We start from the raw sequence: 25,089 nt of genomic DNA, 5'->3' as shown, positions 1-25,089 counted from the left end.
TGCATTTATCTTAGAAAACTTGTTTTAAGTCAATAATTCCTCAATGCTGATTAAAAGGCTCTCGCAGATTATTTCACTTTTAACATAAGAAATATATATATATCTTGATATAAGTGAAATAATCTGCCAGTAGAACTAATACTTGCTTCTGTTATTGCAGCTAGAAACTAGAGATCAGGCTGAAGTCTGGGTGTAGTGATGACCTCTGACCTGAACCTTCAGAGCCACATAAAGACGGTTACAAAGTCGGCTTTCTATCACCTGAAGAACATTTCCAGGATTAAAGGACTAAAGTCTTAGCAAGATGTAGACCGGGTATCTGCAAACGGCAAGATAAAGAACTAACTAATGTTTTTAAATGTAGATATAATAACAAATGCACATTTTTAGCAGTTTATTCTGCAATATTTGCATTGAATTTCTACAAAGAATGGCACTAAAAGCAGATAAATACCGCTTGGTATTTATCTAATTCTAATTTGAATTTATTTTACAAGGGGCCATGCATAAAAATCAACATTAGTATGTTAAAACAACCATGTAACAATGCCAGATTTAGCCACTAGGGTTAATTTTCATCTGTAGTTTTCTGGTAGTTCTGGTTCTGCATCCCCAGAACCAGAACCAGGGGGGATAGATGCCTGAGGCCTCGCAGCCCGACAGGCGCCGCCCTTGGCATTTTATAAAATGTATTTATTGCTGTGTTATAATTTGTTACTTTATTACATTTTTATGGTTTAGCTCCGTTTCAGCTGAAATGTGCGACACAAATAAACTTTACTGAAGAAAATTGTAGAACGATCTTTATTGTGATTTTTTTTTTGTTGTGTGCTTTTGACAGTTTTTTCCTGTTAATCTTGATCATATCTGTGATATGACTGAACAATGACACTCAGACACTTTGTGGTTAACATGAGACTTTATTGATCAGTGCTACATGTTTGGTGGGACTGGTAAAAACCAAGGTAGAGGATCGACTGTAGAGTGGGCGGGGTTTAGTGGATGGGTGGGCGGAGCTCCAGAGGGGCGGGGTTTACTCGTACAGGAAGGCCTGAGTGGCGGGGGTCCAGTTGACGAACTCCTCTGCCTTGAACCAAAGATCGACCTCTGTCTTGGCGTTAGCCAGGGTGTCGCTGCCGTGGATGATGTTCCTGAGGACACAGTCGGGTCAGATCAGTGACTTACAGTTTTATTAATTAACCAATCAGCATCTGGTCGATTCTGTCTGGAAATATTAGTTTCTTCTAAAAAAGAAGTCGTTTTCCCCTTTTTGTTAAATGAAAACCTCAAGATGTATTTACATTTTTTTTAGTAATAATCTAAAAATTTTTCATTTATATATTTTTTGTTGCATTATCATTTATTATTTTTCCAACTAAAATAATCAGTGGTCATTTCTTATTATTTTTTACTAATGAAGTATTTTAAAATATTTTATTGTAATTAAATAATTTATTTTTAATTTCATCTGAAATAATTAATTTTAAGCATTTCTAATTTTACTGCCTATCTCTCCTATATCACATTAATAAGCTGCTTCCTTTTTTATGTAATGCATTTTTCATGTATTTTAAGAATGTATGGCATATATGTTTTTATTTTTAAATGCAGAAATGTTCTAATGGTGACAGTAATATTTACTCTGAATTTTTATTCATGTTAAAAAGTATTTTTATTAGCAAAAATATATATTTTTAATTGATTCTAATGTAAAAATGTGTTTTAATATTTATTTTTGTTTGTTCTCATTAAATTAGACTTTTTTCCTCATTTTTCTGGATATTCCTTGAGAACAAACCTCTTCTTGGACCTCAGTAATCCCATTTGTGGTTAAGTTTTTGATTATATTGACTCTTTGCAGTCATTTCCTGGTGCGTTGTGTAAGTTTTGCAGCGTTGCCATGGTTTCCTCACCTGCCGATGTTGATGCACAGGTCTCCACGGATGCTGCCGGGCTTGGAGTCAGCGGGGTTGGTCTCACCCAGCATCATCCTGGCCAGCTTCACAATGTTCTGACCCTCCCAAACCTGAAACACAAATCCAAACACAAATGTCTGAAAGCACATTTTTATTCTTTAAAAATGTTCCCATCTGAAACAGATTTCTTCAAAATACAACTTTAAAAAGTGTGAATCACCTACTTTACTGAACTTGATCATATTTTTTAATTTGGTGATATTTATTAATGCTCTCCTGGCAGAAAATGTGGAGAAAATATAAAAAATAACATTTACGATCAAACTATATGTTCTCCGTGTCTCCATGGTAACACTTAGTGGACAAGCAGCTGTCCTCCATGTCTCCATGGTAACACTTAGTGGACAAGCAGCTGTCCTCTGTGTCTCCATGGTAACCCTTAGTGGACAAGCAGCTGTCCTCCGTGTCTCCATGGTAACACTTAGTGGACAAGCAGCTGTCCTCCATGTCTCCATGGTAACACTTAGTGGACAAGCAGCTGTCCTCCATGTCTCAGCTTCCTGTTGGACTGAAGCAGCTGAGGCCTTGAGGACCAGCAGGTGTCAAGAGGTTGTTGACGCAACGGAAAAACAAAGCAGGAAGTTATGTGTGGCCATGTTTGTGTTGGCGTTACCATGGCGAAGACTGGTCCGGAGGACATGTATTTGCAGAGTCCTGCATAGAAAGGCATGTCCTTCAGGTCCAGGTAGTGCTTCTTCATGTGGTCCTCAGAGGCCTGCGCACAAAACGGGGAGAGGTATGCATGAAGCACAAGCAAAAAGTAAGTACACCCTGCTGATCACACACGATTTAAGACATTAATTAACCAATCAACATCAGTTTTACTGCTCTGGAGCAGAAAAGTGAGGTAAAAATCAGAGAAGCAACTTGAGCTGCTCATCAATCTGCACTGAAAAACATTTCCTACCAAGTATTTTTGATCTCATTTCTACTACAAATGTTAGTACACTTAAAATGAGACAAAAGTAACTTTTTAGCCAGATATATGAGCTTGTTTTAAATAAAAAAAATCTTTAATATTAATGAAAAATAACTTATAAGAAAATGTCCAGTTATAAGTGAAATAATCTGCCAGTGGAACTAATACTTAAAAAAAAATATTAATATTAAGGAGTTATTCTTAAAATAAGCTCCTATGTGTTGCTGAAATGCTACTTTTAAATCAAATATGTTTGGTTTAGTTTTTAGCACAAATATCTTAGTGCACTTGAAATACGGCAAAACTAACTTAAAAGTAACTTTTCAGCAAAACAGGATATTGCTTTAAGTCAGTAATTCCTTAATATTGATTCAAAAGTTTAGAATATAAGTCAATGAGTAAAGGTGTCCCTAGTTACCATGACAACAGAAACCAGAAAGTTTGGAAAAGATAATCACTTTGTGTTGTATCTAACATTTTTATCAGTAGATTTTAATTTAAAAGTTTGTTCAAATTTATTTATTTTTGTATTTTAGTTGGAAGGGCTGCATGAAATCAATGACCCCTGACCCCACGTTGAACACCAGATGGACTCAGACTCCATCTGGTGTCTGCTGCCGATCAGGGGTGTACTTAGTTTTCCTCCTGGTTGTCATTTTGTTTCTCACCTGGACGAATTTGGCAGCGATCAGCTTGAAGCCTCTTGTCTCGAAGCGCTTGATGATCTCACCACACAGTCCTCTCTGGACGCCATCAGGCTTCACAGCGATGAAGGTACGCTCCATGTCTGCTGAGGAGGCTGCAGAGAAACACGCATCTCATTTATTCACACCTGAAAACCTTCATGTGAGGGAAAAACGGGGTTAATTTGACACTATGTGCTAAAAAACTAAGAAAAAAGAGAAGAAACAAAACAAAAACAGAATAAACTCTCAGAGCCACTGTAGACAGAAACAAAGGGGTACATTTACTCCTCCCTTTTCTTATCTACAATATAGACGATCAAACTGGACCCGATTCTCAGAAAGGCCGCAAAAAGTCAGTGAACCATTAAAGAGTAAAAACGTAATGAGTCTGGAATAAAAATAAGAACATCCACCGGTCATCCTGGAATAAAAACCCATCATAGATCCATCCTCATCAGAAACCTGACCCAGTTTTCGATCCGCTTTCTGGTTCTGTCTGGACCCAGAAACACGTTGCTAATTTTACAGCTGCTGGTATTTGTTATCGTGACTCTGGCAGCAGCTGATGGTCAGTGGGAGAGGCTCCCAGTTTAACCTCCTGCTGGGTATTATTAGGATCCCAGTTTGGGTTCTGCTGACCCTTCAGACTGGGTCCAGATGAAACCAGAAACTGGGCAGAACAGAACCGGTTCCAGGCGGGAGAAACAAACAGGACTGGGGAAATTAAAACTCGCCCTGAGCCACAAAGGTTACTAAACTTTTGTGAAAAACTTTAAAATGTTTGATAAATATCTGATAGGAAATGGACATTTTAAAGAGCCGCCATTTTATTTCTGTTTTTAAGTTTTAAAACTAAGAGAAACAAAATATTTACAGAAACATTCATGTTTCTACCGGATTTAAATGTTTCCGATTGATTTTGAACAACAAAAATATTTAGTTTCAAATGTAATGATGAGAAAAAAATTATATTTCTGAGATTTGTGTCATTCTGGTGTGGAAATTTAACAAAAAGGACAAAGAAGAATCCAGAACCAGAACCAGAACCCAAATCATCTTCTGCTGCAGGATCTGTCTTCTGGGATTTTTGAAATGTTCCAGAAGTATTCTAGTTTCAAATAAAATCAAATAAAAACTCTTGAGATGAATGAATGAATGAATTTTGCATGTTGGACAAAAAAGGTTCAGAGATTCTGCAGCATAAAGCTCCGAACTTTCCAGACTTTCTTCACTTGATCCGAACCAGAATCTAAAAACATTTTTCTGCAAATATAATTAAGAATTTCTGTAAAAACGGAGGGAAAACGCTTTAAACGCTTCATGCAACAGAGTTTTAGTGAAGCTGAAAACCTGCAGGACGCAGCGGTTCGGGTCCAGTTCAAATGTTTCTGCAGGGTCAGAACCCTCCGTGCCGGGTCAGAACCCTCACAGACCGGGTCCGATATCTACCTGAGTTCTGGGACTTGAGGAGAACTTGTGAAGTTGAGTTGCCGGCGGCTGGGATGCGACACCGAAGCTGAAGACCCGAACAGCGGCTCTATATGGCGGCCGAACCGCGGGCGGGGTGAGGGCGGGGCCGGCCCGTGGGCTCGGTTCTGAATCGCTGGAAGCCGCTGACGGATCCCTCATTTGTGCATGTTTGTCTGTCACTGACTGGACAGTTTTAGAAGCTGTTGTCAAAGATCCAAAAGCTGCAAACGGAGAAAGAGAAACAAGAAAATATTCTCCAAATTCCTTAACACTGAAGTCAGAAATCCGTGATTTTTAAAATTATCTTTAAAAAATTAATAACTAAAATAAATCTTTAAAAATAAACCATGTGGATGTAGATGAAACTACTAAACACGCAACTTCTGAAAACCTTTATAAAGTATCTTTAAGCATTATAAAAGAAGCTTTTGGATTCTGTTTTTTATGAAAGAATTTATTTAATCTGCAGCTAAAATATTTATGATTACATTTCTAATCGTGTTTCTAATAAACTTTTACCTGGTTTAAAGTGGAATTAGCACTTCTTGCTCAGAATATTATATTTTCGTTACAAGTTAATTAGTGGTTAATTAGTGAGGCTGGTTGCTCAGTCACAAACAGGATGGAGCTGAAACTGTAAAATCTCTGAGGGAAAACATGGCAGCTTTCTTTCAGCCAGCTGGCTGTCAGTGTAGGGGCGCAGCTAAATATTTTTCTGAGGTGTATGCAGACACATTATAAGGGTTTTCAATGCACCATCAGCTGTTGAACACAGAAAATGAGCTAGAATAATTATCCCGCCATCTTCTGGCGCCCGCTAGATTGGCGCCCTGCAACAGATGTTTGATTACATACCGAAGAAGAACTTTCTTTAAAAAATAACTTTAAACCATCGGAACCAAGAAAAACTAAAGGTATAAAATGATTAAATAGGTGGACAGCTTTTGAATTTGTCAGGAGTGTAAACACTACACTACCCATAATTCAATGCTCCCCGTCTGGCGACTGGGTTGATCAGAACCTAAATCTGCGGTTTAAACTGGGAGCAGAACCAGAATCCAGACCCAGATGAGGGGAAGCGCGGTGCCGGCTCTCACCTGATAAATATAACAGTCCTTCACCCTTCCCCCAAATTTCCCACTAAATATAAACCTTCTCCTTATCAGGGATGGAAAGCAGACTCCTCTCATGGAGGGGGGCAGGGTGAGGTTCTGTCCACTCTGCAGCCCTGCATGCTGGGGAGGCTCGGTGGGTATGGAGGGGGTCCAATCAGGTCACCTCAAACCAAACATACCCCCCACCCTGACTGGTCCCTTCAGGAATCAAACATCTGAGCTGCAGGTTCGGGTTGCTCTCAGGTTTGGGGTTGTAGGTTCGTGTCCCACGTCCTCGGTTCCGTCCAGCGGGTCAGTCGGTACCGTTTGCATAAACTCTTAATTGTTTCCAGAAATCCACATAAAGCTGATTTAATCTGAATAAATCAGATTATTTTCAGATTTTGTCACATAGTTTTGTTTTCCTATGTTGTTTCTTTTTTTTTCTGTTCCAGAACCAAACCTGCTTCACTGCAGAAGGTTTGTGAAGTTTGCTGATGGCGCCACCTTCTGGCCGGAAAACAAACTGAGGCGGATTTTATTTTATTTTTTGTCTCCAGATTTTATTTCAGTGTTTGTAGTGAGACAGCAGAGGGAGGAGACGTCTGCAGGAGGCGGGGTCACGTTCTCCGTAATCAATAATCACCAAAAAAAAAAAAAAAAAAAAAAAAATCCTATTCTGGTCATCAACTCATCACTGATGTTAAACTAAATTAGCAACGTTTTCTAAAATCAAATTAATCCAAAATCTACATATGAAATATGAGAAAACAAGAAGGAAAAGTATGTAATTTTGAATTAACACATTTTGGAAAGTTATGAAATTAAAAAATAAATTAAATAATTTGGAATAATTATAATTCTTTTAGTTTAAATGTGAATTAATAAAATAACATTAATGATAAAATATTGTAAAAGAAAATCCTGAAAGTCAATATAACTACGTATAATATTACTATCATTATATTTTTATCTAATTTTATTAAGAAAATAATAAAACTCTGAACATTATTGCTGATGGTTTCTCATTCTAATATGACTTTATTTTTACTTATTTTTTTCTTTAACTAATTAAAAAACAACATACTAAGGGTTTTCCCCCTATTTTTAAAAAAATTTAATCCAAATTAAAATGAATAAATTTAGTTTTTATCACAACTGAAATTCAGAAATTTTCTTCGATTGTTTAATGAAAACCTCTTCAACCAAAAGTTTCTTCACTAAAAATTAAGAAAAGAAAAAAACATTTTGGAGGAAATACTTTCATTTGTTTTTAATCTTTTTTTACGTTTTTGTCTAAATTTAAATAGAAAATATTTCTCACTTAACTCTGATGAAAATCTGATTTATCTGAAATTGACAGATTGTTTTTCAGTAACTTACAGTACCAGCTATTTTTGTTGAGTTTTGCTTAACAGTTTTAATTATTTAATTTTAATTATTTCAAGTTTACAAAGTAAAGCTCAAATTGTGTATTAATGTATCTTTAACGTTTCTATTATAAATTAAAATCAAATAATCTGAACCTTAAGGCTCCGCCCCCCTTCCAAACGTCTCCTCCAATCACATTATTCGCAGAAGAAAAGGATTCGTTTCCATGTAAACAGCCACTTCTGTACAAATAAAAAGCAAACAGAAACAAAGTTTAGATAGAAAACAACTGAAACATCAAACTGAAGAGATTTCTGTACATTTCATAAAGTCATAAATTCATTTTCATAATTTCTCTCTTTTTCATCGTCTTCTTAAACTTTCTGAGTTTTACAAATAAAAGACACCAAATGAAAGTTTTTCTCCTTGAGGTGGCGCTGCTCTCCCTCCGTTCATACATAAAATAGAATCTCCGATAGTTTTTATTTACACACTTCAGATATTTACAGGTTTTTTTTTTAGTTTTCAGACCAATGACATGGTGGTCAAAGCTCTGGATCCCGGAACGGTTCTGGGCCGAGGCAGTGACCAATCTTCAGACCAGAACCGGACTCAGAACCGGACTGGGATCCACGACGTTGCGCGCCTGAGACCCAGAAAGTGGTCCTGAGAGAGCCGTGGGCTGATCGGTGATCGTCCACCAGAACTGGGCTTTTGGACTGCCATGAAAACCAGGCCAGACCAGAATGAGAACTTCATCTCAGCAGGAAACCGTCCTGATGGTTCCTGAAGAGAGAAGCTTTTATTTTGGAAGTTTACATTTAGATTCATGATACTGTTATGATCCATCTCCTGATTTTACTGAAAATTTTCTTTTGTTTCTTTTCTGTTGAACGTCAGATAAGATTTGTGTTTTTGTAACTTCTGGTCAAATTTGAGTTCAAACTCTGGATTTCTGCTTCAATCAGAAGTTGGAACCATTTAGTGATTTCAGATGATGGTGCTACTAAAGAAATTTAGATTATTTGGTTGGTTTCAAACCAATCCTCGTACTTGGGATCAAGGTTGGAATTTGAGCTGTTTTTCTTGGTGGTATAAACCCCTGGCTCTGTGTTGGATAAAAGGTCCAGTCAAATCATTTTTGTTCTGTCCAGAGTCAACTGGTATCAGTTCATGGTTCTGGAATCTGTTCCAGTTTAAGCTTTTACTCAAATTCAGTTTTGGCAACAAAACCAAAGGTTCACTCATTCATACTTTTCATACCTTTCTGTAAACATAAATTATTGAGCCAGAAGCACTGGCCAGTGATACCATTAATGTTCCAGAACCTTACTAGTTCCCAGTCAGTGGAGCCGATTGAGTTTCTGAACAGGAACGACCTGAAACTGGATGATATGGTACAGATGGAGAATAAAAAAGATTTCACTGCCCACCAGAGCTGAGAACGGCAAGTATTTATTTATTACAACCAACCAACCAACCAACCAACCAACCAGCACCATCATCCATCCATCCATCCATCCATCCATCCATCCATCCATCCATCCATCCATCCATCCAACCGCATCATTCATCCTTTAATTCATTCATCCAATCGATCCAATCAACCAACCAATACATCAGTGCAACCAATCACATCATCTAACTAACCAACCAACCAACCAACCAACCAACCAACCATCCATCCATCCATCCACCCACCCATCCATTCATCCATCCATCCATCCATCCATCCTGCAGTTAGAAAAAGACATATCAGCCTCCATGCCAGGGTACGTCAGCTCTGGTGGTGTCCAAAACAACAACAACTCTTTAGATTTCTATAACTGGAGTAAATATGACAGCAGCGTGATGAGCTGTACAAACACAGAACCAAGCGATCCAAACACAACTGGACTGAACTCAACAGAACTCTACTGAAGAAGGAGTAAACAGAACCTCTGTGTGTCTCTGAGCCCTGAGGTTTGACAAAAAGTGCTTCGACCAGCCGGCGCCGCTTCCAGCCGCCTCGGTTTATTGCCTCAGACCCGTCAGAGCCCGTCAGAACTGACCAATAGGAGGCCGGCTCCGGGCGGGGGTAGGCGGGTCCTTTGTAGAGCCGGCTGGTCGTTCAGGTGTGACAGCAGGTAGAGAGAAAGAATTTGATCAACTCTGAGGAGTTATGTCATCCCATCAACACGACTGATTGGCTAAAGGTCCGACCAATCAGATAAAAGAGTCACGCTCTCTTAAAGGACCATTCCTTATTTTTTACTCCAGATTTAACCAATCAGGTGGAGGTTTATTAAGTTTAGATATTCTGATCTGAAACCCAGAGGTAAACAACAGACTAGTCCTTTAAGAGGAGCTTGATCTGGATCATGTGACCTCAAATACTGTGAGATGTTCAGGAACCATCATCATTGTCTGGAAACACAAAGACTGTAGAGTCTTCAGACGTTGTTCGGTAGAAAACCAGCATCTACTCTCTCTGATCCAATCAGGTGAGTTGGTGCTCCGTCGGCGTCCACGAGTCCAACAATTAGTGAATGCCTCGCCACCTGCCTGGACTCTGAGTGGAATATGGCAGCAGGTATGAAGCCTGGGTCGGCCCCAACATCAGGACCTTTGTTGTCTTTTGTTAAAAACATGAAATCCGCCTTGGCGCGAAACGAAACGATGGCTGTTTTCCTCCTCGCTTTGAACATTTACAGATCAGTTCTGGACAGAACAGAGAACCGCTGTTGGTCTCTGTTCGCGGTTCAGATCTAATGATCGCTCTGCAGCAGCCCCACAAAGTCACAGTACCATCAGCCCGCTGCGGGGGGCGCAGTCCTGCTGCAAAAGCTCTTTATCCTCAACCCGTTTGGTCCATGAAGTCAATGAAAATAAAACCTGAAGTCTGGAAAATCACACATTAAATCCTGCAGCTTGACTCCGGCTGAAGGAAGCTGATTGGACCATGCCTGCCATTTATCTGCATTCTGATTGGTCCATGCGTCAGGGGTTGGGTCATCAGTTGCTAACACACAGCAATGAAACTGCTTATTTTTTTCTTCAAATATTGTTTCAGGAGAAACATTAAAGCTCAAGGTTTGCTCTTTAATGCACCTTCTGAATTTAAAGGAGCAGCACCTGACACGTACTGCCATCTGCTGGTAGAGAAAGATAAACATTTGCTTGATGCTTCATTTTTCCCCTGTATTTTATAGCTGGATCATGGCTGTTCTCCTGTTTGAAAATGCATAAAGAGAAAAATCTCAGGTAATAAAGACAAAGTTTGATAATTTTGTAAAGGGATCAAATGGGAACTAAACTGTTTTAATAATTAAATACTTAAAAGAGAAATTTGTTTGATTCCTAATAATCAGTGTACATCAGTGTAATTTTCATTACACTGATGTAATGATGGTAAATTTGTTTATTTTCAGAAAATTTTAATAAAATTTTTAGAGGACACAAATTATATGTGTATATATATATATATATATATATATATATATATATATATATATATATATATATATATATATATATATATATATATAATTGTATTTATTTGTTTTTTATTCATTTTTTTTTACCTTTCTACAACATAAAGATGATTCTTGATTCTCTCGGAGTGCAGGAGGGTGGTAAACATTTTTCAAAAGGGGGCCATTGCCCCCTCTGGGTCCCCCCTCAGGAGCGCCACTGCTTTTCTGCTACTGCAGCTGAAAATACGCAGAATTTGAGGTAAATATAAATAACTATGTGAATCGACTGGGTAGATTGGTTTGTGGAGGAGCCATAACTCCACTTTGTGTTTCAGCTGTGTGTTAGGAACCAGTGCTTAGGTTTTGGGTCGGTTCTGGTTCAGCAGAATCCTGCAGAGATGAACCAGAAACAGACGAATGAAACCAGAGTTGTGGGTCTCCAGGTTCGGAGGTGTGGCAGAATGTTTTATGTTATATGATGAAGAGGAGCAGGTGTAAATCTAACGTCCGGGTCGTGACCCTCCTCCTCTTCCTCGCCACTCCTTCGTCCCTCTACGTGTCTTTGGGCTCCAGCTTGCAGGACATGTCGAACAGCAGGTTCTGGTTGTCGATCACCTGCAGCTGACGGACGTAGGCCTTCGTCTGCAGGTGGGAGGGGGACGTCTCTGTATCTATGGCTACCAGGAAACATCACAACATCACTGAGCAGTCACAGCTGCAGTGGCAGAAACCTGCCACCAGGTGGAGATAGACAGGACAGTGAGGAAGAGTTTGGACTCACCCAGCTGGGAGCTGCGGTACCGTCTGATGGTTCTCACCATTTCAGCCACTTTATGCTGCAGAAAACGATAAATATGAGATTACTGAGGTTCTACGGGATGTGGTTTCACATCACAGCAAAAACACAAAATCTTACCAAGTATTTTTGTGTAGTTTCTACTGCAAATACCTTTGTCAACTTGAAATAAAACAAAACTAACTTAGAAGTAACTTTTCAGCGAGTGTGTTGTTATGTGCCAGTTTATTGACATTTCACAGGTTTATTCTACAGAAGTGTTCAGTTGTTGCCATCTAGTGGCAGGATTAGGTACTACATTTTAAGAGCCTGCCGTTTTTGATGATGTCATAAAAAGTAGACAAGGCAGGAGAATACTAAGCATGGTTTTCTCTCAGTAACACGGCAACTTCGATTCAGTCGGTCTTTGAAAGCACTGTTGGTATGTATTAAATTTCGCAATGGATCTTTTGTTTATTAAGAATAATTTAGCTGTTTGTAAAAGCAGTATTTCCCTTAAAGAACGTTTAGCCGTGCACTAAATATTTTCTCTGGAGCAAATTTATTGTACCCTTAGGTGCTGTATTGTTTGTTACTGTGTATTATTTCTGAACGTTTGTATGTTCATTTCTCAGTTTTACCCTACTCCAACTGGCTTCAGTAAAGAGTCAACGTAAGCCCTCTTGTCTGTGTGGTCATCTTGGAGAGGAGTTTATCTGAATGTCGACTCCAACAAGGCGATGGAGGTTGAGGACATGACAGTAAAACAACACTTTCTGGCGGACCACCTTCTACATCGGAAGAACTAGTCAATTGGAAAAGACCCGTTCATAAAAGTAAGCTAAGCGCTTCAGTCTTCATTATGTCAAGGAAAAGCTCCATATCAGGATCTGTTAAAACAAGATCACGCATCTCAGGCTCGTCTAAGCAGTCTACAAGTTCGGCAGCTAGCAAGGTAGCTGCAGCATTGGCACGTGCAGAAGCAGAAGCAGCAAAAGCTGAAGCAGCATTTGTTGAGAAAGAGGTTAGACTGAGGATACAACAAGCAGAGCTTGAAGCCTCAACACAGCTTCAAAAAACACATTTGGAGGCTTCGTTGGATAAAGTTCGTTCGCAGAAAAAGGCTGCAGCTGCAGAAGCTAAAGCAGAAGTTTTGGAGTCAGCTGTGGAACAGCATGGTGAAATGTTTAGTGAAATTGACGTTCCAAATGTGGATCCAGAATCACGCACAAAGGAATATGTAGAGGGATCTATCCACAGTGAAGGCACTTTTGGCATGCCTAAAACAAAAACCTATTCATGTGATACAGACCTGAAACCAACCCAACATGAATCTATACATGACTCTGATAAAGGAATCTATGCACCAGAAATGGCCTTGCCAGTGCAGCCAAAATCAGAACATACCATAGCAACTCAGGCTCAGAATCTAACCATGACAGTTGGATCCAATAACCATTTTGGGAAACAGTCAAGATTAATTGGAAAATCTATGCCAAAGATTGAGCAAAACACAAATTATTTGGAGAATCCTACAGACACTTTCTACAGTAGGACGGACTTTAGAAAAAGAACCGACAACTTGCCTCTGTTACAGAATGCTAGTTACAAAGATAATGGTCCACAAATGAGTCAAGGGGAAGAAAGTAAATGTATGTCAGACCTTGTTAGATTCATTGCACGACGCGAGTTAGTGTCCACTGGTCTCACACAGTTCAATGACCGTCCTGAGTGCTTTAGGGCCTGGAGAGCATCATTTTTGAGTGCCATCAGAGATTTAAACCTCTCAGCCAACGAGCAGCTAGATCTTTTAGTAAAATGGCTAGGGAAAGACTCAGCAGAACATGCTAGACGTATAAGAACAGTGCATGTGAATTACCCCGAGTACGGACTCAGGGCAGTTTGGGACAGACTAAATGAGTGTTACGGGGCTTCAGAGGTGGTTGAGAACTCCTTGTTCAGAAGGTTGGAGAGTTTTCCCAAAATCTCTAATAAAGACCACCGCAAATTAAGAGAACTCGGAGATTTGTTAATGGAGATAGAGGCAGCCAAGGCAGATGGTGATCTACTAGGTCTAAGTTACCTAGATACGCCTCGTGGCATTAACCCTGTTGTGCAGAAGTTGCCATTCTATTTACAAGAAAAGTGGCTAACATCAGGATTTCAATACAAAGAGGAACACATGGTTCTCTATCCTCCATTCAGTTTCTTTGTGAATTTTGTGTGTAATCAAGCTAAAATGAGAACTGACCCCAGTTTCATGCTGACAGCATTGCATAATGATTCAACTGAGCACCATAGGCCAGTCCTGAGAACTGATGCTCATAAGCCTTTCGCTGTACTGAAAACCGGGGTCTCTCCTAAGACATTACCTAGACAGCACTGTGGCTCTGTTCAAACCAGTATTCCATCTGCAAGTAGGCCCGTCTCAACAGATGATCCAGCCAAACATTGTGTGCTACACAACAAACCTCACCCTCTTTCTAAATGTAGGACCTTCAGGGGAATGCTCATTGAAGAACGAAAGGCAATTCTGAAGAAATATGGGATTTGTTATAAGTGTTGCAAAGCTCTACATTTGGCAAAGAACTGTGATGAAGAGATAATCTGCACAGAGTGTGGAAGTAAAAAACATGTTACAGTCCTACACCCAGGGACTGCACCGTGGTCGAGTACCCCAGATTCCTCTATATCAGAGAATGGCGGGGAGGGAATAAATGACAGCAAGGAAATGGCTGTCTCCACGACATGCACGAAAATCTGTGGCAAGGAAATCTCAGGACGTTCCTGTTCTAAAATAAGTCTTGTGAAAGTATTTCCTGCTGGTCATCCTGATGCTGCAGTTAAGATGTATGCAATATTAGATGACCAAAGTAATAAATCACTTGCACGGTCTGAATTTTTTGATCTGTTCAATATATCAGGGATAGCCACACCATATTTCCTGAAAACCTGTGCAGGAACTATGGAAACAGAAGGCAGGCAGGCCCGTGGCTTCATGGTCGAGGCTAATGATGGCAGCATTCAGCTCTCTTTACCAACATTAATTGAATGCAACGAGATTCCAAATAATCGTTCAGAAATCCCGACACCCGAAGTGGCATTGAACCATAGCCATTTGAAACCTCTTGCAAAGAATTTCCCCAAGCTTGAGGAGCAAGCTCCTATTGTGCTCTTATTAGGCAGAGACATTATCAGAGTACATAAGGTTAGAAAGCAAGTAAACGGCCCGCATAATGCACCATATGCCCAAAAACTAGATTTGGGTTGGGTGATTGTTGGTGATGTATGCATTGGAGATGTCCATAAGCCATCTGTGGTGACCTCCTGTTACACCAACATCTTAAAAAATGGACGGCCCTCTTTATTTGAACCATGCCCACAGGGTTTCACAGTTAAAGAGCGATACTGCTATGATGACCCCATCGCAGTTTCTTCTTTAAACAAAGGCATCGTCACTTATGAAGGCTCCGATGCTGATGTCTTTCACCAAACAAAGGATGATGACTTGGAGGCTCCTTCAATAGAGGACATTCAATTCCTTACAATCATGGACAGAGAAGTACACCAGGATGAAAAGAACAACTGGGTGGCTCCTCTTCCTTTCAGGACATGGCGACCACAGCTTCCAGACAACCGCTTACAAGCACTTAAGCGACTCAACTCACTGCAGCAAAATTTCAGAAAGAAACCTGAGATGAAACAGCAGTTTTGTGATTTCATGGAAAAGATCTTTAAAAATGGGCATGCAGAAGAAGCACCTTCACTGAAACCCGGGGAGGAGCATTGGTATTTACCTTGCTTTGGGGTTTTTCATCCAAAAAAACCATCTCAAATAAGGGTTGTCTTCGACTCTAGTGCACAGCATAACGGACTTTCCTTAAATCAGGTACTTTTGACAGGGCCTGACCTCAATAATAGCCTCATTGGGGTTCTTCTGAGGTTCAGAAAGGAACCAATTGCCTTTTCAGTAGACATACAGCAAATGTTTTACTGTTTCACGGTCAAACCAGAAGACCGCAATTTTCTCCGGTTTCTCTGGTTCAAGAATAACGACCCTGAAGGAGAGATAACAGAATACCGCATGAAGGTGCACGTTTTCGGAAATAGCCCTTCGCCTGCAGTAGCTATTTACTGCCTCAGAAGAGCAGCAGAGGATGGTCAAAAGGATTTTGGAGAGGATGCTAGACAGTTTGTTGTCCGCGATTTCTATATGGACGATGGCCTGAAATCTCTTCCTTCTCCAGAGGATGCCATCAGCCTTCTGAAAAGGACACAAGAAATGCTAGCTTGTTCAAATCTCAGGCTACATAAGCTGGCTTCTAACAGTAAAAGGGTGATGGAAGCCTTTTCCTGCGAGGATCATGCTGCAAACCTGAAAGACCTGGATCTTGATTCTGATAATCTGCCTGTGCAACGCAGTTTGGGTTTGTTGTGGGACTTGGATTCAGACACTTTCACTTATCAAGTTCAAGAGGAGAAAAAAGCTTTTACCCGACGTGGAATCCTCTCCACTGTAAACAGTCTGTATGACCCACTCGGATTTGTGTCTCCTATCACCATTCAGGGTAAAGCACTCCTTCGGGAATTCACCATAGATTCCCCGGACTGGGATACTCCCCTTCCCCCAAAAAAGGAGAAGTTGTGGGAGATCTGGAGAAACACTCTTAAAGAGCTGCAGCATTTTAAGATCCCTAGATCGTACACACATGTGCCACCATCTGCTGCTAAGCACACGGAACTATGTGTGTTTTCAGATGCCTCGGAGAGAGCAGTGGCAGCAGTTGCATATTTAAAGACTGTGGATGAACATGGAAAATGCTACACGGGTTTGATAGCAAGTAAAGCAAGACTTGCTCCACGGCCTGGATATACTATACCCAGACTGGAGCTTTGTGCCGCAGTTATGGCAGTGAACTTGTCGGAGGTGATTGTCTCTGAAATTGACATCCATTTCACAACAATCACCTTTTATACAGACAGTAAAGTTGTTCTGGGCTACATTTACAATGAGAAAAGGAGATTTCATGTATTTGTTCACAACCGAGTCCAAAGAATCAGACGCAGCACACTGCCACAGCAATGGCAGTATGTGCACACGGAGCACAACCCTGCAGACATTGCGACACGACCTGTCCCAGCAGAACTTTTAAGAAACACAATATGGTTCACTGGCCCAACCTTTTTGTCCAAACCAAAAGACACCTCAATTGTAGATCAAACATTTGAGCTTTTGGAGCCAGAAAGCGATCCTGAAATAAGACAAGTGACAACTCTGTCAACAGTGGTGTTTCAGCAGCTTAGATCTCATCGTTTCAATCGCTTTTCATGCTGGAGAACAGTTGTTAAAGCAGTTGGTGCTTTAATCCACATCATTCAATGTTTCAAAAGGCAGCAGAGGAATCTCTCAACTGAGTGTAAAGGCTGGCATTTGTGTTCCTCACACTTATCAGTGGATATTCTCAACTGCAGCACCACAGTCATCCTAAAAACTGTTCAACATGAAGTCTTTGGAGAAGAGCTGGAACTACTTGCTTCTAATCAAAACATTCCAAAGAGTAGCCCACTCTGGTCTTTGGATCCATTCATTGACAAGAAGGGAATTATACGGGTAGGAGGTCGCCTTCAGGAAGCAAGCTTGAGTTCTGAAGAAAAAAGACCTTTGATTCTACCTGGCCGTCATCATGTCACCACCCTGATAGTTCGTCATTACCATGAAGAGATTCAACATCAAGGGAGGCATTTTACTGAAGGAGCCATCAGATCTGCTGGTTTTTGGATCCTTGGTGGCAAACGGTGCGTGAGCAAGCTCATCTTTGAGTGCATCACATGTAGAAAGCTCAGAGGAAGGTGTGAAGTTCAAAAAATGGCAGATCTCCCAGCCGACAGGCTCAGCATGGAACCGCCATTTTCGAATATTGGCCTAGATGTTTTTGGCCCCTGGTCTGTAGCAGCCCGACGAACAAGAGGAGGTCATGCAGAGAGCAAAAGATGGGCTATTCTATTCACCTGTTTAAGTGTTAGAGCTATCCATATTGAGGTCATTGAATCTCTGGATACCTCCAGTTTCATAAATGGATTGAGAAGGTTCCTGGCAATCCGAGGACCAGTGAAGCACATCCGCTCTGATAGAGGAACTAATTTTGTCGGAGCCTCAAAGGTCCTAGGAATCCCATCAAACATTGATGGAGAATCTGTGAAGAGATTTCTTTCGGATCATGACTGCATGTGGACCTTCAACAGCCCACACTCTTCTCATATGGGTGGAGTGTGGGAACGGATGATTGGTGTCGCACGCCGCATTTTGGACTCGATGTTTCTTCAGATGGGGTCTTCCAAACTCACACACGAGGTGCTCGTAACCTTCATGGCAGAGGTCACCGCCATTGTGAACAACAGACCATTAATTCCTGTCTCCAATGACCCTATGGATCCATTCATTCTTACACCGGCAACATTGTTAACGCAGAAAGTGGGTCCTTGTCCGGCACCTGTAGGGGACTTTGATGACAAAGACTTGTCTCGACATCAGTGGCGCAGGGTCCAAAGTCTGTCAGACACATTCTGGACCAGATGGCGCAAGCAGTATTTATCTACTCTGCAACCTCGCAAAAAGTGGACATCTGAACACAGAAGTTTAAAACCAGGAGATGTTGTGCTCCTAAGAGACAATGCAGTAAAACGCAATGTTTGGCCTATGGGCATCATTGCTGAAGTGTACCCCAGTAAAGATGGACTTGTTCGGAAAGTTCAGGTCAGAGTGACAAGTGCAGATGGCGTAAAGTTGTTCTTGCGACCTGCAAGTGAAACGGTTTTGCTTATTTCTTCCGAAGAGTAATGTTGAGAATGTTATTAATGGTGAAACAAGTAAAGTTTCAGGCGGGGAGTGTGTTGTTATGTGCCAGTTTATTGACATTTCACAGGTTTATTCTACAGAAGTGTTCAGTTGTTGCCATCTAGTGGCAGGATTAGGTACTACATTTTAAGAGCCTGCCGTTTTTGATGATGTCATAAAAAGTAGACAAGGCAGGAGAATACTAAGCATGGTTTTCTCTCAGTAACACGGCAACTTCGATTCAGTCGGTCTTTGAAAGCACTGTTGGTATGTATTAAATTTCGCAATGGATCTTTTGTTTATTAAGAATAATTTAGCTGTTTGTAAAAGCAGTATTTCCCTTAAAGAACGTTTAGCCGTGCACTAAATATTTTCTCTGGAGCAAATTTATTGTACCCTTAGGTGCTGTATTGTTTGTTACTGTGTATTATTTCTGAACGTTTGTATGTTCATTTCTCAGTTTTACCCTACTCCAACTGGCTTCAGTAAAGAGTCAACGTAAGCCCTCTTGTCTGTGTGGTCATCTTGGAGAGGAGTTTATCTGAATGTCGACTCCAACAAGGCGATGGAGGTTGAGGACATGACAGCGAGAGTCAACAATTCCTTAATATTGATGAAAATGTTCTGTCCCATTAGCATATTATTTCACTTGGAACATGGGGAAATTTCTTGGTGTAAGTGAAATAATCAGCCAGTGGAAATACAACTTTCCATCAACATTAAGAAATTATTGACTTAAAACAAGCTTCTCTCTCTTGCTGAGAAATTACTTGTAAGTTTGTTTTTCTTATTTCAAATGTACTAAAACATTTGCATTACAAACCAGACCAAAAACACTTAGTAAGAATTTGTTTTTGCAGCGGGACCAAGAAGGTAATAATAATAAAAAAAATAGTAAATTTTCTTTAAGGAAAGGGATTTTCTTCATCCTAGAACCAAAACTCAAAAAGGATTTTTCATGTTTGCTGTATTCAAAGATAGACGATTATTTTTCAAATTCTCTTTGTCTTGGTTTAACAAATCTATTCTCAGCTGAGTTTAATAATTAAATGAGAGCTGGTTTGGGTGCTGCAAAGTTTTCAGCGAAAGTCTGAATAAACTTTCTACTTTTTATAAAAGCTAGATTGTAAAAAGATAAAAAGTTTGTGTTTTACTTAACAATTTCCACTGCAAAATAATAATTTTACCCTGATTACAAATCTAAAGTTTAAGTTGAACTGCAGTTGGGGCTAGGGCTGTTGTAAACGAATATTTTAGTAATCGAGTAATCTATCGATTATTCTTACGATTAATCGAGTAATCGGATAAAAAAAAATTATAAAATGAAATATTGGTAAATCTGGCATAATACCGGTGTTACTATCAGATATCAGTATCAGTCCAATTTTTCATATTTGAGCATCCCTAACAGTTGCTTTTTTGTAGTTTAGAAAACTAACCTGTAACAATAATAGCTCACTTTCTAAGTTAACCAGAAGAAAAGTTATAGAAAAATCTGAAATTATATTGAATGTAATAACAAAGAGGCAGGCTCACAAATATGCTTATAAAAAATGTCTACAATCCAGCTTTTAGTTTATGTATTCATCTTCAGTGAGTTTAATAGATTAATTAAACTCACCTTGCCACCTAACCTGTCACGCTTTGGGTTTGAAAATACGGGAAATGCCGCCTGGAGTGGGAGGAGAGGGCGAATGAACAACGTAAGATGGGGTGGAGGGGAGGAAATAGACCAGCGGACTGACGAACCGTTAGACCGGGGGACGAACACGGGGGGAAGCAATACGGGATATTTACGACACCTTCACTGGTCACACTCAGAAACTCATCTACCAGCCATGTACGATGCGCTCCGCCACCCGTTTCTTCAGACCGGGATATGAAATTTATTGTGCGGTTCTTCGGTAAAGCTACATTTACACGGTAAGCATCAGCTACTCAGCCGCCCGCCCTGCTCAGGCTATCCGCTCACCTCAGCGCTCTTCCCGCCGTTCGCTTTCAACCAGCAGCCCCGGAGGAGAAATGCTGCCGTACTCCAGGCATTCCCCAGTCATTTTAAGGATGCTTATTGGTTCCCCAAAAACGATAAAAAGTCGGGCATTATCATCAATCCATAAAATCCCCACGGGCCAATCTTGAAGATTGGACTTTATGCCGCTGAGACTTAGCTTTTGTCAACAACTCAGAGGCGGAAGTGAGAGCTCCGCGCAACGCAAATGAAGTCCCGGCCGGAACACGGTGCGCTAACTAATAAAACATAAATTAACGAAGCTTCGAGGCAGGTAAATTTTCCTCGAGGAATTTTAGTAATCGAGGTACTCGAATCATTCGAGGAATCGTTTCAGCCCTAGTTGGGGCCATAAAAAATCAATCCAAGGGCCACAAATGGCCCCTGTGCCGCTCTTTGGGCACCCCTGGTCTCAATCTTTTCAGCTCATTTAGCTCCTCTGGAGTTTTATCACCAAACTTCAGGAGTTTTCAATATTTTTTTTTTCATGCAATGGTTGTGAAACAGTTTTGAGTCTTTTTCTGTCTCCTTTAAACTTTTTTAGCTGATAAGCTGTTAAGGTAACCTAATTTATTCACCTGTAAAAATAATTAAAACATCTGAACATTTCCATTATGTCGTAAGTGAACAACAAACTCACCATCTTCTCAAAGTTGACGAATTCTCCGTGGAACGTTTTGCAACTCTCGTGAAGAAACGTCAAATCTGCAAACGACACAAATCAGAACGGTCAGGAATCTCACTGGAGAAAAACGGATTTATCAGATGCGTCCTTTGCTACAAATGATCAAGAATTCACTAAAGGAATGGAATTTTATTGCATTTTAAAATGATTATTAAATTAATTAAATTGTTTGTTTTATTGGCATCTTTTAAAGTATTTCTAATATTATGCAAAAAAGCTTAAGAAATAATTTTGAAATCTGCAGAAAGTGCTAATTTTTTAATCTGATTAATCACTAGAATAATCAATCACTATAATAATCATTAGTGTTTTTCACTTTCCACCCACTGGGGGCGCCAGATCACAATTCAAAAATAACAGTTTTCATCTTTTTTTCCTTTAACCTACTTTCATCCGTCCTGTTCTCTGACTGTGTTGCCATGGAGACGGAGAGTTTCAAGCTCTCCAGCATGTCCTCTCTAATAATTAACAATTATTTACCTGAAATGTATTAAAAACAGAAAAACCAGTGTAACGGTGAAAGGTTACAGAACTGTTGGAAATCATAATAAACAGATTTTGTTTAATTTTTTTCCCTTCTTGCTTAGCAGATAAACAAAGAGCTGATTGGCCAGCAGGTCCAACTGCATCTGTTCCTCAGCTGGGAGCAGAGCCCCATGGGAAATGGCAAAATATTAAGACTTCAGGAAATTTGCGTTTTTCCAGTTTGTTGTCGCAAAAAATACAGTGATAGGATTGAAAACAAACAAACAAACAAAAAAAAACAAACAGAAGAACTGTTAAAATCAGTCAAACCCATCACAGTTCTTTAAGTTCTGCTCGGGTTCTGGTCACCTTTCAGCAGCAGCGGGGTGAACGGGATCAGCGGGGGTCTCAGGCTGGTGATCAGGTCCCTGTAGGACTTGTGGTTCCTGGACGGGTCCTGAAGGAGAAGAAGGTCAAAGGTGAGCATCGTGTTTCTGAACCGGGTCGGTTCTGATCGGCACAGACCCAGGATCAGCGTGGGAAACTCACAGCGATGCTTTCGAACTGCTGGAACTGCTTCCTGAACTTCCCCGGAAGACCCTGAGAACATCAGAGGAGATTTCCTTATCAGAACCAAAGGATCTGGTTCTACAGACGGACTGGGTTTTACAGAACTGTCCGGTCTGTTCTGTTAAAAACCCGGCGGGTCGTACCTCCCAGGTGAGCCGCAGTCTGCTGACGGCCGGGTTGTCCAGACCCAGAACCACCGCCAGGAAGGACAGCAGGTCCTGCTGCTGTTTACAGCTGGAACAGAGCAGAACTGGGTCAGTTCATGACCTGAACACCAGGAGGCAGCAGAGAGCTGCAGAGGAACAATGGCGTTCAGTTCAATTTGAACACTGATTATTGACCATGTAGCCCCAAAACTGATCACAATATTTGATAAGTTCAACTGTGTATTAGGTCCATTGGAGATAGAAAAAAAGAGGAGGAAATTTGAACATTTTCTAGAAAAGAATGTGGAAATTCTTGACTGAAAAGTCGAAGATTTGCTAAGAAAATTTCAAAACGTTGGAGATTAATCTGAATTTTTTGGAAAAAAAAAACTTTTTTGACTTTTGGAAATTTTCTGAGTTTCAAAAGTTGAACATTTGACTTAAAAAAAAAATAAATCAGAAATCACCAAATATTTTCTAGAAAGTTTCTGGAATGAATCTCAAAATTAGTTTTTTTTTTCCTACAAATTATCAACTTTTCATACTAAAATGTCTGTGTTCTTTTCCTACAGAAAGTCATTTTCACTGTTTCTTCTCGGTCTACAATGGCACTAATATGTCTGCGTGAATAAGATTTATTAATAAAAATGTTTCTTGACCTATTTTTTTATTGAGGGAATAAATTCCAGTTGAAAATTATTAATATTATGATGTTAGTCTCTCTGGCAGTCATTTAATTACGCCTTTTTAATTTACCAAAAAATGAAAAATATTTTAATTTGTTCTATGAAAGGAAATAAAATGTTTACATTAATGATATTTTCTGTAGTTTGTGTGGATAATAAACTCACAGCGCTGCGATCTTGATGAACTTGCGCAGCAGCTGGATCCTCTTTGGCAGTGACTGGCATTGCAGGATCTCCGTGGCGACCCAGTGTTGCACCTCGCTGCAGCGCTGCAGTACCAGCTCCAGGTTGAGGGGGCGCCAGCGGGACTGCTCACCATGAAATACGTAACAGATGAACTCCACCTGCAGGGGGCGATATGGGTGTAACATTAGATGAAAAAGTTGCAGATAGTTTTTTTCAGATAATCATGTTTTTACGATTTTTTCACCAAATGTTTTTCTGACCTCGTGAACGCAGCTGAAAAGTTCCCAGTCAAACACCACCAGCTGATTGGCCACTTCCTCCGCCGACATGTCGTGAAGTTTGCTGTCGCCAGGCGTCCAGTGGATCTCCTCAGGAAGAGGAAGCTGCAGGAAGTGACGTCAGAATTAAAGGTAAAACAAAAACTCCAGACAGAAATCTGTCTTCACTGTTGAACTTTGAACCCAATGATAAGAGTCACTTATCAGTAGGTAACTTTAGTTTTCCAAATCTGGGAACTAAAATAGAGGTTCCTCAAGGTGTGGTGCTTGGCCCCCTTTCTTTCTCCTCATTCAAACCTACTCGCTCTTTTTTTTAAATGATTTTTTTTACATTTTCCTGAATTTCTGATATTTCGTCATGAACTGGTGACGTTTATGGGATTCATCACGCCTATAACCCTTTTGAAATTGCTTAAATAGAATAATTTAAATGTACTTTCTAGAAAAGAGAGATCTTTTATTGAGTTAAAGTCTGGACTGGACTGGATTGACTCTAAACTGGACTGGATTGATTTTAGACTGGACTGGATTCATTTTAAACTGGACTGGATTAATTTGACTGTACTACTCTACATCTGTGTCACCCTCATCCCCATGCTTGCATTCCAGTTAGGAATGGTGTCAGTTATCCAGTGTTCAGTTTGATTGATTTATTTGCAGGATTTATTTGTGATTTAGTGGTAAAGCAAATCTCCATGAACAGAGAGAACTTTCCCCTGAGCCAGAAAATGTTAATAAAAACACTGATTACAACTCATGATAAAATATTCCATGGAAGGAAAACTGTCCTAATCTGTTTAATGTTTTATTAGGGGTAATTCCAGTCATTACAACAAATACTTCTGGTTAATTATTCATCAAATTAATCAGGTTAGCATAGCAGAGACCTAACTGTCCTCAATAAATGTCCTGAATCCAGTCTGGATTCTGGTTACTGAATTTCTCCTGTTAGTTTTTATCCTGACTTTCCCAACTGGATTTTCCATTGGTTTTCTGCAAAGATCAGCACAACCCGACATTTTCTCTGGTTTCATTGGCCGTTGCTACCCTACAATCAATCACCCTTCAATCAATAAGCATCGATCCTCACCAGAGAGTCTAGTTCAGAGGGTTCACAAGCGAACAGGTGGGTGTTGACGCCCAGCGTGGTGAAGACGGCCTCGTCGCTGGGGCGAAACACGGCTTTTTCTGCAAACACAGGCACCATCAGTCACAGCGGGATAAAAACCCAAAACATCCACAACCTGAGGGAAGACGGACCTCCAGCTGAGGTGACGGCCACCAGTATGAGGTTTCCAGGCAAAACTGGTTGGTCCTCGCTGTACTGGAGTTTCTCTTTGACCAGCGCCAGAATCTCTCCGACCCGGCAGGACAGGCGGCTCCGGATGGTGACGTAGGAGTGATCCGGGGTGTACACCCTGCAGAAGACTGCAAACACGCAAAAATATCACACTGAGCTGGGAATGTTCACCAAAAAGTCAACT

At 40.3% G+C, this 25,089-nt stretch overlaps 2 protein-coding genes and 1 long non-coding RNA gene across 3 annotated transcripts in view; 1 reads left to right on the top strand and 2 right to left on the bottom strand.

The window, feature by feature from the left end:
* Positions 1–900: 900 nt before the first annotated feature.
* Positions 901–5,149, bottom strand: LOC106918744 (nucleoside diphosphate kinase B-like). The gene is made up of 5 exons (XM_014989117.2): positions 5,031–5,149; positions 3,564–3,694; positions 2,590–2,691; positions 1,914–2,026; positions 901–1,151 (listed from the first exon to the last, which is right to left on the bottom strand). The coding sequence occupies exons 2-5, from the start codon at positions 3,678–3,680 to the stop codon at positions 1,034–1,036; spliced, it is 450 nt and encodes a 149-aa protein (XP_014844603.2). The 5' UTR covers positions 3,681–3,694; positions 5,031–5,149; the 3' UTR covers positions 901–1,033.
* A 1,532-nt stretch (positions 5,150–6,681) lies between these two features.
* The window catches only part of rapgefl1 (Rap guanine nucleotide exchange factor (GEF)-like 1), a 36,618-nt gene continuing 18,210 nt past the window's right edge, over positions 6,682–25,089 (bottom strand). The window contains exons 7-16 of the mRNA XM_014984751.2: positions 24,866–25,033; positions 24,696–24,793; positions 23,588–23,710; positions 23,307–23,485; positions 22,453–22,543; positions 22,289–22,339; positions 22,109–22,196; positions 21,230–21,294; positions 11,753–11,807; positions 6,682–11,648 (exon numbers count right to left, since the gene is read on the bottom strand). Coding sequence (XP_014840237.2) covers positions 11,524–11,648; positions 11,753–11,807; positions 21,230–21,294; positions 22,109–22,196; positions 22,289–22,339; positions 22,453–22,543; positions 23,307–23,485; positions 23,588–23,710; positions 24,696–24,793; positions 24,866–25,033 — 1,043 coding nt within the window. The 3' untranslated portion in view covers positions 6,682–11,523. The remainder of the gene's footprint in view (positions 11,649–11,752; positions 11,808–21,229; positions 21,295–22,108; positions 22,197–22,288; positions 22,340–22,452; positions 22,544–23,306; positions 23,486–23,587; positions 23,711–24,695; positions 24,794–24,865; positions 25,034–25,089) is intronic.
* Positions 11,980–15,437, top strand: LOC148158132 (uncharacterized). Its single transcript, XR_015763937.1, has 2 exons — positions 11,980–12,188; positions 12,382–15,437. It is a non-coding gene; the product is annotated as an uncharacterized LOC148158132 (long non-coding RNA).

The sequence above is a fragment of the Poecilia mexicana genome, unplaced genomic scaffold, assembly GCF_051168715.1.
Source record: "Poecilia mexicana isolate PSO_F unplaced genomic scaffold, ASM5116871v1 scaffold_8, whole genome shotgun sequence".
In the NCBI taxonomy this organism is placed as follows: Eukaryota; Metazoa; Chordata; class Actinopteri; order Cyprinodontiformes; family Poeciliidae; genus Poecilia; species Poecilia mexicana.
Note: the sequence above shows the minus strand (reverse complement) of the source record. Positions and strands in the feature narration are given on the sequence as shown.